Source organism: Aquarana catesbeiana, linkage group LG07 (assembly GCF_042186555.1).
Source record: "Aquarana catesbeiana isolate 2022-GZ linkage group LG07, ASM4218655v1, whole genome shotgun sequence".
Taxonomy (NCBI): Eukaryota; Metazoa; Chordata; class Amphibia; order Anura; family Ranidae; genus Aquarana; species Aquarana catesbeiana.
The window spans coordinates 139,565,000-139,580,469 of NC_133330.1; the positions used below are offsets into that span (position 1 = coordinate 139,565,000).

General features: G+C 44.8%; 1 protein-coding gene across 1 annotated transcript in view; it reads left to right on the forward strand.

Annotated features, from left to right (window-relative positions):
* Positions 1-15,470, forward strand: part of GUCY2C (guanylate cyclase 2C) — a 1,918,134-nt gene that overhangs the window by 266,186 nt on the left and 1,636,478 nt on the right. Inside the window, exon 4 of the mRNA XM_073591935.1 lies at positions 14,684-14,896. Coding sequence (XP_073448036.1) covers positions 14,684-14,896 — 213 coding nt within the window. The remainder of the gene's footprint in view (positions 1-14,683; positions 14,897-15,470) is intronic.

The window sequence follows — 15,470 nt, forward strand, 5'->3', positions numbered from 1 at the left end:
CAGTCCGTTGGCAACAGTACTTAAAAGACCCACACCAAAGAACAAGGTGTACCTCTCCTTGCTCCTCATCAGCTGGGATCTCCAACCCCACTATAACTTCAGTCCTCTCAGAGACCTGCACTGAGAGGAATGAAGGTGTAGAATTAGGTGTCCAAGCACTTCTGGGCAATCTGCTAGTGGTACACCAACATCCGATTGTAGCAGGAAAATTTCCCTACCCCAGTGGCTAAACCGGTGAAAGAAATTCGGTCCCAGCCACCCACATGCTCAGCAGCTGAATGCTAGTTTGGCTAAATTGCTAGCACTCCAACTGCTGCCTTTTCAGCTGGTAGACTCTGCCCCCTTTCAAGAATTTGTGGAATGTGCGGTACCTCAGTGGCAGGTTCCCAAACGCCAATTTTTTTCTTGAAAGGCCATTCCGGTTCTCTACCTCCATGTGGAAGGCAATGTGTTGGCCTCATTGGACAGGGCAGTCAGCGGTAAGGTGCATATTACCTTTCCTTTTTAACTTTTTACGTTACCTTTCTTTCACGGTGCACTGGGTAACCCTGCTGGCAGCTGGGAAGGATGCAGGACAGGGTGCAGTATTGTTGGAGCTTTTTCAGCCACCACGCCTCCAAAATACTGGTAGTGGTGATTCTGCCACACCTCTCTCCTCCACTCCTCCTCTTCTTCCTCTATGGCCTCTTCCTATGCAGATTTGTCCTTTGGAACCAGTGGTGCTCCGTAGGCGTTCTAGGGGCTACGCAAGCACTCAGGAAAAAAGATGCCATGCTGTGCTTGAGTTGGTCTGCTTAGGGGACAGGAGCCACACTGGGGCAGAGATTCTGGCAGCTCTGCAGGGGCAGGCTCAGAGGTGGTGGATGCCATGCCAGCTTCAGCCAGGAATGGTGGCTTGTGACAATGGCACCAACCTCCTCTCCACCCTCCGACAGGGACACTTCACCCATGTTCCCTGTTTGGCTCACATCCTTAATTTGGTGGTGCAGTGGTTCTTGTGCAGGTACCCGGGCTTACAGGATCTCCTGAGGCAGGCCAGTAAAGCCTGTGGGCATTTCCACTGGTCATATAATGCCAGTGCTCGGCTGGCTGACCTCCAAAAGGAATGCAACCTGCCCAAGAACTGCCTTATCTGTGACATGCCCACCAGGTGGAACACAACGTTGGCAATGCTGCAGCAGCTGCACATGCAGCAGAGGGCCATCAATGACTACCTGTGCGAGTATGGCGCCAGGACAGGGTCAGGGGAGCTTGTTTTTTTTTCGCCACGCCAGTGGCTCATGATCAAGGATGCATGCACTGTCCTGTCACCATTTGAGGAGGCCACGAGGTTGGTGAGCAGTGACAGTGCATGCATCAGTGATACTGTCCCTCTTGCCTACCTGTTGGAGCACACGCTGTGTGGAATAATGGACAGGGTACTTGAGGCAGAACAGAGGGAGGAATAGGAGGACCTCCTTACCTCTCAAGGCCCCCTTTATCCAGACAGTATTCCTGCAGGCCTGCCTATCACACAGGAAGAGGAGGATGAGGAGGATTGTGTCAGCATTGAGGTGGAGCCTGGCACTCAGCATCAGCAGCAGTCTTCAAGGGATCATCGTTTCCAGTCCCCAGAAACCCATGGACTTGTAGGTGGCTGGCAGGAGGTGGATGCGGATCAGGTTGTCCTTAGTGACACAGAGGAATACGGACCGAATACCTCAGCAAACCTATGCTGCATGGCCTCCCTGATCCTGCAAAGCCTGCGAAAGGACCCTTGGATTTGTGGTATCATAGAGAGGGATCAGTATTGGCTGGCAATCCTTCTTGATCCACATTACAAGGGTAAGGTGGCGGAACTTATCCAGCCATCACAGAGGGAACAGAGGATGAAACATCTTCGGGAGGCCTTGCAGAAAGGTTTGTGCAATGCGTTTCCAGAGCCTGGAAGGTTACAATTTCCTGGTCCTCTTAGACAACGTGTTGCTGAGGCTTCGATCAGTCACAGAAGGAGCGGTGGAGAAGGTGGCTGTCTGACCGATACGTTCAGACAATTTTTTAGTCCACAGCCCCAAGGTCTGATCGGTTCCAGCAACCATCGCCAGTGTCTGTTGTACATGGTGAATGAATACCTAGGTTCAAGATCAGACTTGGAGACCTTTTCAAAATCCACTGTACTGGGTCTTGAGGATGGATCACTGGCCAGAGCCTGCACAGTATGCAGCTGAGCTACTGGCCTGTCCTGCATCCAGCATTCTTTCAGAATGCACATTCAGTGCTGCTGGAGGCTTTGTAACCAATCACAGAATTTGAGTGACTATCCTATTCCTCCTCAATGTTCATGTTGATAGCTTCTAAGAACATTTTTGGTTCTGGGCACCACCACCAGTGGCTAAGGCCCAATTTTTCAGCCCCTGTTTAACAGGGGCGTGTAATTACAATTTTTGCTGTAATATTTTGCATCAGGGCTCTTTCCTGCGCTCAACTAGAGTATCTGTGAGGGGTTGCAGTGTTGTGGCACCACCCCCGCCTCTTAAGGCCCACTTTTTCTGCCCCTATTTAACAAGGGTGCGTAATTACAATTTTTGCTGTAATATTTCGCAGCGGGGCACATTTCTGTGCTCAACTAGAGTATCTGTGAGGGGTTGCAGTGTTGTGGCACCACCACCGCCGCCACCTAAGGCCCAATTTTTCTGCCCCTGTTTAACAGGGGCATGTAATTACAATTTTTGCTGTAATATTTCATAGCAGGGCACGTTCCTGCGCTCAACTAGAGTATCTGTGAGGGGTTACAGTGTTGTGGCACCACCACCACTGCCTAAGACCCAATTTTTCTGCCCATCTTTAACAGGGGCATGTAATTACAATTTTTGATCTAATATTTCACAGCAGGGTCCATTCCTGCGCCCACTAAGAGTCACTGTGAGGGCTTACAGTATTGTTGCAACGCCACCACACCACCAAAGGCCCAATTTTTCTGACCGTTTAACAGGGGCATGTAATTACAATTCTTGATATAGTATTTCACAGGAGGGCCCGTTCCAGCGCCCACCAAGAGTAACTGTGAGGGCTTACAGTGTTCTGGCACCACCACCACCACCTTAGGCTCAATTTTTCTGCCCCTGTTTAACAGGGGCATGTAATTACAATTCTTGATATAATATTTCACAGGAGGGCCCGTTCCAGCGCCCACCAAGAGTAACTGTGAGGGCTTACAGTGTTCTGGTACCACCAACACCTAAGGCCCAATTTTCCACAGAGTGTATAAGGCAGGCCGTATAGTATATACAGGCGGTCCCCTACTTTCAAACATCCGACTTACAAACGACTCCTACTTACAAACGGAGGGAGACAACAGGAAGTGAGAGGAAATCTACCCCTAGGAAGGGAAATTCTCTCCTGTAAGAGTTAATATGGGAAAAAAGCGTCTCCTCCACTGATTTATCACCAATCCTTGTTTCCCTTAAAAACCCCAAATTTTCAAAATCCAATTGTCATTGGGACAGAAAGTGAGGTGAAATCTTCTGAACAGGGGCACAGACAGCAAAACAAATGTTACAGGGGTTATAACCCTTATATTTTCCAAAAAGCTTTCAAATAGATTTTTTGGCTGGAGCTACACTTACAAAATGTACCTGTTCCAAATTAAAAACAGATTCTACATAAGAACAAACCTACAGTCCCTGTTTTGTTTGCACCACCTGTATACTGCTGTTCAGAGTATATAGGGCCCAACGCTTTTTCTTTTTTTAACCACTTGACGACCGCCGCACGACGATATACATCGGCAGAGCGGCACGGGCAGGCAAAAGGGTGTACATTTACGTCCTTGCCTTCCTGCGGGTGGGTGGTCCGATCAAACCCCAGCGGCAGTCGCCTTTGGTCTGGGAGCGATCAGAGATGAGGGGGAGGCCATTCGATCGTGGCCCCCCCTCGCGATCGCTCCCAGCCAATGAGATTCTTCCCCTGCCTCTGTATAGTACACAGAGGCAGGGGATGTGACGTCATCTCTCCTCGGCTCGGCAGTTTCCGTTCCGAGCGGGTGACGCTGGTTAGTTCGTTTATTTTTTATAGTGTCAGGGAACCCGCCGTTTATTACCGAATAAAGGTTTAGCCCCCTGATCGCCCGGCGGTGATATGCGTCGCCCCAGGCAGCGTCAGATTAGCGCCAGTAGCGCTAACACCCACACATGCAGCATACGCCTCCCTTAGTGGTATAGTATCTGAACGGATCAATATCTGATCCGATCAGGTCTATACTAGAGTCCCCAGCAGTTTAGGGTTCCCAAAAACGCAGTTATAGCGGGATCAGCCCAGATACCTGCTAGCACCTGCGTTTTGCCCCCTCCGCCCGGCCCAGCCCAGCCCACTCAAGTGCAGTATCGATCGATCACTGTCACTTACAAAACACTAAACGCATAACTGCAGCGTTCGCACAGTCAGGCCTGATCCCTGCGATCGCTAACAGTTTTTTTGGTAGCATTTTGGTGAACTGGTAAGCACCAGCCCCAAGCAGCGTCAGGTTAGCGCCAGTAGCGCTAACACCCACGCATGCACCGTACACCTCCCTTAGTGGTATAGTATCTGAACGGATCAATATCTGATCCGATCAGATCTATACTAGCGTCCCCAGCAGTTTAGGGTTCCCAAAAACGCAGTGTTAGCGGGATCAGCCCAGATACCTGCTGGCACCTGCGTTTTGCCCCTCCGCCCAGCCCACCCAAGTGCAGTATTGATCGATCACTGTCACTTACAAAACACTAAACGCATAACTGCAGCGTTTGCAGAGTCAGGCCTGATCCCTGTGATCGCTAACAGTTTTTTTGGTAGCGTTTTGGTGAACTGGCAAGCACCAGCGGCCTAGTACACCCCAGTCCTAGTCAAATCAGCACTGCAGTAACACTTGGTGATGTGGCGAGTCCCATAAGTGCAGTTCAAGCTGGTGAGGTGGCAAGCAAAAGTAGTGTCCCGCTGCCACCAAGAAGAAGACAAACACAGGCTCGTCATGCCCATAGTGCCCTTCCTGCTGCATTCGCCAATCCTAATTGGGAACCCACTGCTTCTGCAGCGCCTGTACTTCCCCATTCACATCCCCAACCAAATGCAGTCGGCTGCATGAGAGGCATTTTCTTTATGTCCTCCCGAGTGCCCCTACCCAACGAACCCTCCCAAAAAACATGTCGTGTCTGCAGCAAGCGCGGATATAGGCATGACACCCACTATTATTGTCCCTCCTGTCCTGACAATCCTGGTCTTTGCATTGGTGAATGTTTTGAACGCTACCATTCACTAGTTGAGTATTAGCGTAGGGTACAGCATTGCACAAACTAGGCACACTTTCACAGGGTCTCCCAAGATGCCATCGCATTTTGAGAGACCCGAACCTGGAACCGGTTACAGTTGTAAAAGTTAGTTACAAAAAAAAGTGTAAAAAAAAAAAAAATATATAAAATAAAAAAAAATAGTTGTCGTTTTATTATTCTCTCTCTCTCTCTATTCTCTCTCTATTGTTCTGCTCTTTTTTACTGTATTCTATTCTGCAATGTTTTATTGTTATTATGTTTTATCACGTTTGCTTTTCAGGTATGCAATTTTTTATACTTTACCGTTTACTGTGTTTTATTGTTAACCATTTTTTTGTCTTCAGGTATGCCATTCACGACTTTGAGTGGTTATACCAGAATGATGCCTGCAGGTTTAGGTATCATCTTGGTATCATTCTTTTCAGCCAGCGGTCGGCTTTCATGTAAAAGCAATCCTAGCGGCTAATTAGCCTCTGGACTGCTTTTACAAGCAGTGGGAGAGAATCCCCCCCCACCATCTTCCGTGTTTTTCTCTGGCTCTCCTGTCTCAACAGGGAACCTGAGAATGCAGCCGGTGATTCAGCCAGCTGACCATAGAGCTGATCAGAGACCAGAGTGGCTCCAAACATCTCTATGGCCTAAGAAACCGGAAGCTACGAGCATTTCATGACTTAGATTTCGCCGGATGTAAACAGCGCCATTGGGAAATTGGGAAAGCATTTTATCACACCGATCTTGGTGTGGTCAGATGCTTTGAGGGCAGAGGAGAGATCTAGGGTCTAATAGACCCCAATTTTTTCAAAAAAGAGTACCTGTGACTACCTATTGCAATCATAGGGGATATTTACATGCCCTGAGATAACAATAAAAACGATAAAAAAAAAATGAAAGGAACAGTTTAAAAATAAGATAAAAAAGCAAAAAAATAATAAAAAAAAAAAAAAAAAGCACCCCTGTCCCCCCCTGCTCTCGCGCAAAGGCGAACGCAAGCGTCGGTCTGGCGTCAAATGTAAACAGCAATTGCACCATGCATGTGAGGTGTCACCGCGAACGTCAGATCGAGGGCAGTAATTTTAGCAGTAGACCTCCTCTGTAAATCTAAAGTGGTAACCTGTAAAGGCTTTTAAAGGCTTTTAAAAATGTATTTAGTTTGTCGCCACTGCACGTTTGTGCGCAATTTTAAAGCATGTCATGTTTGGTATCCATGTACTCGGCCTAAGATCATCTTTTTTATTTCATCAAACATTTGGGCAATATAGTGTGTTTTAGTGCATTAAAATTTAAAAAAGTGTGTTTTTTCCCCAAAAAATGCGTTTAAAAAATCGTTGCGCAAATACTGTGTGAAAAAAAAAATGAAACACAAACCATTTTAATCTGTAGGGCATTTGCTTTAAAAAAATATATAATGTTTAGGGGTTCAAAGTAATTTTCTTGCAAAAAAAAAAAAATTTTTCATGTAAACAAAAAGTGTCAGAAAGTGCTTTGTCTTCAAGTGGTTAGAAGAGTGGGTGATGTGTGACATAAGCTTCTAAATGTGCATAAAATGCCAGGACACTTCAAACCTCCCCCAAATGACCCCATTTTGGAAAGTAGACACCCCAAGCTATTTGCTGAGAGTCATGTCGGTCATTTGGGGGGGTTTGGGGGGGTTTTGTGCAACCTAGGCATTTTATGGCCTCCGAAACTGTGATAGCCAGTGAAGAGTGAAATCAAAAATTTACACCCTTAGAAATCCTGAAGGCGGTGATTGGTTTTCGGGGCCCCGTACGCAGCTAAGCTCCCAAAAAGTCCCACACATGTGGTATCCCCATACTCAGGAGAAGCAGCTAAATGTATTTTGGGGTGCAATTCCACATATGCCCATGGCCTGTGTGAGCAATATATCATTTAGTGACAACTTTGTGCAAAAAAAAAAGATTTGTCACTTTCCCACAACTTGTGTCAAAATATAAAATATTCCATGGATTCAACATGCCTCTCAGCAAATAGCTTGGGGTGTCTACTTTCCAAAATGGGGTCATTTGGGGGGGTTTGTGCCATCTGGTCATTTTATGGCCTTCAAAACTGTGATAGGTAGTGAGGAGTGAAATCAAAAATTTACGCCCTTAGAAATCCTGAAGGCGGTGATTGGTTTTCGGGGCCCCGTACGCAGCTAGGCTCCCAAAAATCCCCGTACTCAGGAGAAGCAGCTGAATGTATTTTGGGGTGCAATTCCACATAGGCCCATGGCCTGTGTGAGCAATATATCATTTAGTGACAACTTTTTGTAAATATTTTTTTTGTGGTCATTATTCAATCACTTGGGACAAAAAAAATAAATATTCAATGGGTTCAACATGCCTCTCAGCAATTTCCTTGGGGTGTCTTCTTTCCAAAATGTGGTAATTTGGGGGAGTTTTGTACTGCCCTGCCATTTTAGCACCTCAAGAAATGACATAGGCAGTCATAAACTAAAAGCTGTGTAAATTCCAGAAAATGTACCCTAGTTTGTAGACGCTATAACTTTTGCGCAAACCAATAAATATACGCTTATTGACATTTTTTTTACCAAAGACATGTGGCTGAATACATTTTGGCCTAAATGTATGACTAAAATTGAGTTTATTGGATTTTATAACAAACAGTAGAAAATATCATTTTTTTTCAAAATTTTCGTTTTTTTTCCGTTTATAGCGCAAAAAAAAAAAAAAAAGGGCAGAGGTGATCAAATACCATCAAAAGAAAGCTCTATTTGTGGGAAGAAAAGGACACAAATTTCGTTTGGGTACAGCATTGCATGACTGCGCAATTAGCAGTTAAAGTGACAGTGCCAAATTGGAAAAAGTCCTCTGGTCCTTAAGCAGCATAATGGTCCGGTCCTTAAGTGGTTAATTCAGGTGTAGGGTTCCTCTTAATATCCATACAAGACCCAAAGGGCCTGGTAATGGGCTGGGAGGGTACCCATGCCGTTTGTCTCACTGATTTTTATCCATATTGCCGGGACCCGACATTACATTAAAGCCTCAAGCAGTTTTAAATGATTTTTATTCCTTTAGAAATGTCATTTTGTGCAGGGACTGTTCTAAGCATGGGAAACACGCGCCACTTTACAGGCATACTATTGACACCCCCCAGGTATGATATTTAAAGGAATATTTCACTTTTATTTTTTCACTTTAAGCATCATTAAAACCACTGCTCCCGAAAAAATTTCTGTTTTTTAAAACTTTTTTTTCTATTGATACATGTCCCCTGGGGCAGCACCCAGGGCCCCAAACCCTTTTTAGGACAATAACTTGCATATTAGCCTTTAAAATTATCACTTTTGATTTCTCATGTTCGAATCCCATAGACTTTAACGGTGTTCGAATGTTCGTGCGAACTTTCAGTCCGTTCGCATGTTCTGGATGTGAACCGAACCCAGAGGGTGTTCGGCCCATCCCTACTGAAGACCCGATACCTGACCTGGCAAGTTGCCTGGCAACAGGAACTGCAGAGATCCTACCTAGCCACTCATTGTGCCTGAGACAGGGCAAAGCATTTATGCAAAAGGACAGTAATAAGTAACAGATAGTATGGAAAGTAAAAATAAAATAAAAAAATTCAACAGACAAGGTTCTTGGAAAGAGTACTTTTCCACTACATTGACTACAGAAATAGGCACAGCACAATGGGAAACCACAGTAAGCAAAAAGTTAGCTTACCATTGCCAGCAGAAGTGAATTTCCAGGTTGTGTTGTTCTGTTTTATGTCTTAGCGATGTCCGTAGAGATGGGGTCTCAAACTCAAATTACCTGAGGGCCACAGGATGAATTTTCACATCCACTGGGGGCCGTATGCAAACTATCCTATCCTTACTGGTGTCAGCGGACGCAATATTAACCCCCAGCACTGGAGTCAGTGGACTCAATTTTAAACCCCCAGCATTGGTGTCAGCGGACGAACTATTAACCCCCAGCACTGGTGTCAGTGGACGCAATATTAATCCCCATCACTGGTGTCAGCAGACGCAATATTAACCCCCAGCACTGGTGTCAGCGGACGCAATATTAACCCCCAGCATTGGTGTCAGCGGACGCAATATTAAACCCCAGCATTACCCCTACACTCCACAAATACCCCCCCCACACTCCACAAATACCAACCCCCCCATACACACACACATACACACTCCACAAATACCCCCTTTTCACAAATTTCAACCCCAGTCACGCAACTAAGGACTTTGCTCAGCCTCTGTGTGATGGCTCACTTACCTCTCCTCCTAGCAGTCAGCTGGTGGCCTGATCTTCTGCCCCCCGAATCCTCTCCTCCTGTAAGGTCCTGGCTTCATCACAGGCCTAGTGGCAGGGCACCCTGAGAACACCACAATCTTACGCCCTGAGGTGGCAGTATGACCCTGGATCCGGGGTCAGTATTCTGTCGAAGTGCACGCTATCGAATAGTGCCCGGGACGAACTGCGCATGCTCCGTAAGTAATAGCACAACAGCTGATTTTCGATCAGCTGTTGTGTCGGCGAGATGGCGCCTGCGCACAATAGCTGACTAAAGACATTTTTCAGTCAGATTGTGCCTCGCGCTGCCGAGGCACGTTCATGTAGGTGAGGAGCGAAATTTAACATCAAGTGCGTGGATGTTTTTAATGATGGCCAGTGCTGCAAAGATGGGGGCAGAATTTTTCACGATGCCCAAACAAATCTGCTAAACAAATCTTTATCTGCTATTCTTCCTCGAGGGCCTATTTAGCTAGCTAAACGTTTAAAATTTTGACCCCATCTTTGCAGCAGTGGCCATCATTGAAAACATCCGCCTCCTTCATGTTAAATTCCGCCCCTCGCCCATCATAAAATCAGCTGTTGTGCTATTATGTACGGCGCATGCACAGTTCGTCCAGGTGTTCTGCCGAATAGTGCCCGGGCTGGAGGGTGCATGCGCAATGCATGCGCCGTACATAACATCACAACTGCTGATTTTACCATCAGCTGTAGTGATGACGAGACGGCACAGGCAAACAATAGCCGACAGAATTTTTTTTTTTGTCAGATTGACAGATTGTGGCCCGCACTCCCCGCAGGCGAACGATAGCCGAATTTTTTTTGTCAGATTGTGGCCCGCACTCCCCTGGCGAATTCATGTCCATGATGGGAGGATTTCTACACGTTGTGGGCGGATTTATGGGCACTTGGGGGCGGAATTACATGGCCAGTGCTGCAAAACAAACCTTTGTCATGGGCAGATTTCTACATTTCTTGTGGGCGGATTTATTGGCACTTTGGGCTGGAATTAGATGGCCAGTGCTGCAAAACAAAACTTTGTTGTGGGCGGATTTATGGGTACTTTGGGGCGAAATATCACAAAGTTTTATTTTTTTGCAGCACTGGCCATCTAATTCCGCCCCAAAGTGCCCATAAATCCGCCCACAATAAATGTAGAAATCTGCCCATCACAAAGTTTTGCAGCACTGGCAATGTAATTCCGGGGGCCGCAAAAAAGGGACGCAATAGCAATCTTCACAGCTGAAGGTGTAAATATCATTTTAACATAAGCAATCCAGCTGTTACACAATACGTCATCTGACAAAATATACATCCAATATTTTCTTAATCAGAAATACATTTTGATAATCAGAAATAAATGTTTGATAAATAAAATGGCTATTCCATTTACCCTATCAATCAGTTAACATTTTTCTGCCTGCTGATCTATGTTTATAAAACGACTGGACCATTTAAAATAATTTTTCAAAAGCACAGGAATGTCATCTTATTGGCCCTAGAGTGTAACTGTAATAACTGATCTAATTATAACGAGAAACCAGTTACTGCCCATTTTGTCTGGTGCACCATCACATCAATTGCAAGGTATAAGCATTACTGGATCTACTGATTACCAACAATACAGACCTGATCACGGATGTGGAAATACGGGGCAATTTAGGTAACAGTGATCACAGGTCAATTGGCTTCAGTATAAATCACACAAATAGGAAACATAAGGGGAATACAAAAACACTGAATTTCAAAAGAGAACTTCCCTAAACTACGAACGTTGCTAGAGGGCATAAATTGAGATAAAATCTTAGGAACAAAGAACACGGAGGAGAAATGGGTTTGCTTTAAGAGCATATTAAATAAGGGCATTAGCCAATGCATCCCATTGGTTAATAAATTTAAAAAAGCGAACACAAATATCCTGGATGGCTTAACTCCAATGTAAAAATGCATATAAAAGCAAAGGAGAAGGCCTTCAAAAAATACAAGGTTGAGGGATCATCATCAGCATTCAGACTTTATAAAGAATGCAACAAGAAAAGGGTGCAATAAGGACGGCTAAGATAGAACATGAAAGACACATAGCAGAGGAGAGCAAAAAAAATCCCAAGAAATTCTTTAAGTACCGTATTTATCGGCGTATAACACGCACTTTTCCCCCTTAAAATAGGGGAAAAATCGTGTGTGTGCGTGTTACACGCCGATCTAGTCTGTCACCGAGGGGAAGGAGGGGACGAGCGCTGCCGAAATAGAGCCGGATCTCCTGTGTACTCGGCTCGGCGTCACGCCCAGTCCCACCCCCTGGAAGGCTCCTAGCATGGACAGCCCACCATTGGACTGGCATTATGTCCATCATAGGATCGGGGCCAAGGGGCGGGACTGAGCGTGGCACCGAGCCGAGTACACAGGAGATCCGACTCTATTTCGGCAGCGCTCAGCCCCTCCTTCCCCTCGATGGCAGCATCTACAATACTACAAGGACTAGTAAATCCCGTAGCACACAAGTAAGTTGTACCATAGTATATACTAGTAAGCAGACTCAGACTCAGCACTGTGTACACCATCCATCCTCTGCTGCCACCAACTTTTGAGTCACAGAGGAACACACAGCTATAAACCAGAGTACTCACATACACAGATCAGTCCCACTGGCCTCAATTACACTCAGCTAATGTGCTGGCTGTACTTGCTGTGCATGCATCCACATGCTGATAACAGTGCAATATATGGGCTGTGTCCTCTACTATGGCATGGAGATTCATCATGATGAGATGGGCACTGATTAGACTGCATATGGGCACAGATCAGGCTGCAGATGGGCACAGATCAGGCTGCAGATGGGCACAGATCAGGCTGCATTGATGCTCACTGACCATTATTTTGTTTCAAAGTGGTTTATTTAAAAGAAAAAAAAATCCTGAAACTTCCCTCTTAAATTGGGGTGCGCGTTATACGCCGGCGCATGTTATCCACCGATAAATACGGTATATAAACAGTAAAAAAGGGAGGACAGACCATATTGGCCCCATAAAGAATGAGGAAGGACATCTGGTTACAAAGGATGGGGAGATGGAGAAGGTATTGAACTTATTCTTCTCCTCAGTCTCCACAAGGGAATCGGGGGGCTTCAGTAACCAAAACTGCAGTGTTTATCCTCATGACACATCACAGGAAGCACCTCCATGGTTAACAGAGAACAGAAATAAAATTAGACTTGGGAAACTTAACGCTAATAAATCACTGGGACCAGATGGCTTGCACCCGAGGGTACTTAGGGAACTCAGTCAAGTAATTGCCAGACCATTGTTCCTAATTTTTACTCACAGTCTACTGACTGGAATGGTACCAGCTGATTGGAGAAAAGCCAGTGTAGCAACAATATTTAAAAAGGGCCCAAAATAAAATACATCCCTGGGAATTACAGACCAGTTAGCCTAACATCAATAGTATGTAAACTCTTGGAGGGGATGATAAGGGACTATATGCAAGATTTTAGTAATGAGAATGGTATCATTAGCAGTAATCAGCATGGATTCATGAAGAATCCTTCTTGCCAAACAAATATATTCACCTTCTATGAGGAGGTGAGTTGTCCTCTAGATAAAGGAAGGCCCGTAGACGTGGTGTATCTGGATTTTGCAAAAGCATTTGACACAGTTCCCATAAACGTTTACTGTACAAAACAAGGTCCGTTGGCATGGACAATAGGGTGAGTACATGGATTGAAAACTGGCTACAAGGGCGAGTTCAGAGGGTGGTGATAAATGGGGAGTACTCGGAATGGTCAGGGTGGGTAGTGGGGTCCCCCAGGGTTCTGTGCTGTGACCAATCCTGTTTAATTTGTTCATAAACGACCTGGAGGATGGGGTTCAATCTCTGTATTTGCGGACGATACTAAGCTAAGCAGGGCAATAACTTCTCTGCAGGATGTGGAAACCTTGCAAAAAGATCTGAACAAATTAATGGAGTGGGCAACTACATGACAAATACGGTTCAATGTAGAAAAATGTAAAATAATGCATTTGGGTGGCAAAAATATGAATGCAATCTATACACTGGAGAGAAATCCTCTGGGGGAATCTAGGATGGAAAAGGACCTGGGGGTCCTAGTAGATGATAGGCTCAGCAATGACTTGCAATGCCAAGCTGCTGCTAACAAAGCAAACAGAATATTGGCATGCATTTAAAAGGGAATTAATTCCAGAGATAAAACGATAATTCTCCCGCTCTACAAGACTCTGGTTCGGCCGCACCTAGAGTATGCTGTCCAGTTCTGGGCACCAGTCCTCAGGAAGGATGTACTGGAAATGGAGCGAGTACAAAGAAGGGCAACAAAGCTAATAAAGGGTCTGCAGGATATTAGTTATGAGGAAAGGTTGCGAGCACTGAACTTATTCTCTCTGGAGAAGAGACGCTTGAGAGGGGATATGATTTCAATATACAAATACCATACTGGTGACCTGACAATAGGGATAAAACTTTTTCACGGAAGGGAGTTTAACAAGACTCATGGCCACTCATTAAAATTAGAACAAAAGAGGTTTAACTTTAAACTACGTAGAGGGTTCTTTACTGTAAGGGTGGCAAGGATGTGGAATTTCCTTCCACAAGCGGTGGTCTCAGTGGGAGGCATTGATAGTTTCAAGAAACTATTAGATAAGTAGCTGAACAACCACAACATACAGGGATATACAATGTAATACTGACATATAACAACACACATAGGTTGGGCTTGATGGACTTGTGTCTTTTTTCAACCTCACCTACTATGTAACTATGTATAGTAATTTAACACATGGCCTTAAGTGCTGGTGTCTCTAAAAAAACATTATTGATCTCTGCACTTAACACAGGGATCGCCAGGGAGCTCAAAACCATATTGTCACTCTCATGCTTTCTCTCTGTAATATTATTATGATATAGCTATTGGAAGTGGGGGGGGGGTGCTTCTATTGGCACTCATGTTATGCTAACCTAAATGTGCATCAGCACAGTGACAGTAGGTGTGGAATTTTACATCACTTCTAGAGCACATTATAATGATTTTTTTTATTATAAACAATTTAGAATAAGGGTAATTACACTGGTGTTCTAATTCTTGCACATATTGTTTCGTTAATTTTATGTGTTTTTTTTTTTTTTTTTACATAGGCTAAAAACTACATTTGGTGTCCCACTACTTTCAGCAGGAAGCTTCGGTCTGTCCTGTGATTACAAACAGAATCTCACTCGCATTTTGATTCCAGCCAGAAAGATAACCTATTTCTTTTATGAGTTCTGGAAATATAGTGAACATTTGATAAAACCAGTATGGAATACGGTATATATATACAAAAGAGAAGGCCATGCAGAATCCTGCTACTGGTAAGTAACACATGTAACCTTCTGAATGAGGCATGAAAAACAGTATCTACTGTGATTGTTATTATTGTGGTATTCATATACTAGCATTGTTAAAAGATTATATCTTCCCATTGCGGCTTGATTCAGTCTGTCCCATGACAATTACAGAAAACAAAAATAGAAAATCTTTAAGTAAACATTATCAAGAGTGTGTCCATTCAGGATGAATATTCAATGAGTGTTGGCGCAGTGGCTGTGGGTGCAGATGAGGCATAGTGACAGCACCATGTGCAAAAATGTGCATCAGAGCAGTGATGGTGGGTGCAGAAAGGTGCAAGGCCACAGTCAAGGTAAGTGCAGAAGTGCATATTATTGTAGTAGTGACAGTTGCTGAAAGGTGATTATGTGTAGTGGTGTTGAGTGGAGGAAGGTGCATTGGTGCAGAAATGTGTATTGCAGTGGTGGTGGGTGCAGAAAGGTACTTCTGTGCAGTAGTAAACAATGTAGAAGGATGCGTCAGTGCAGTGGTGGCAGGTTTAGAAGGTTGTGTCTATGCAGTGATGGTGGGTGAAGAAGAGAATATTAGTGCAATAGT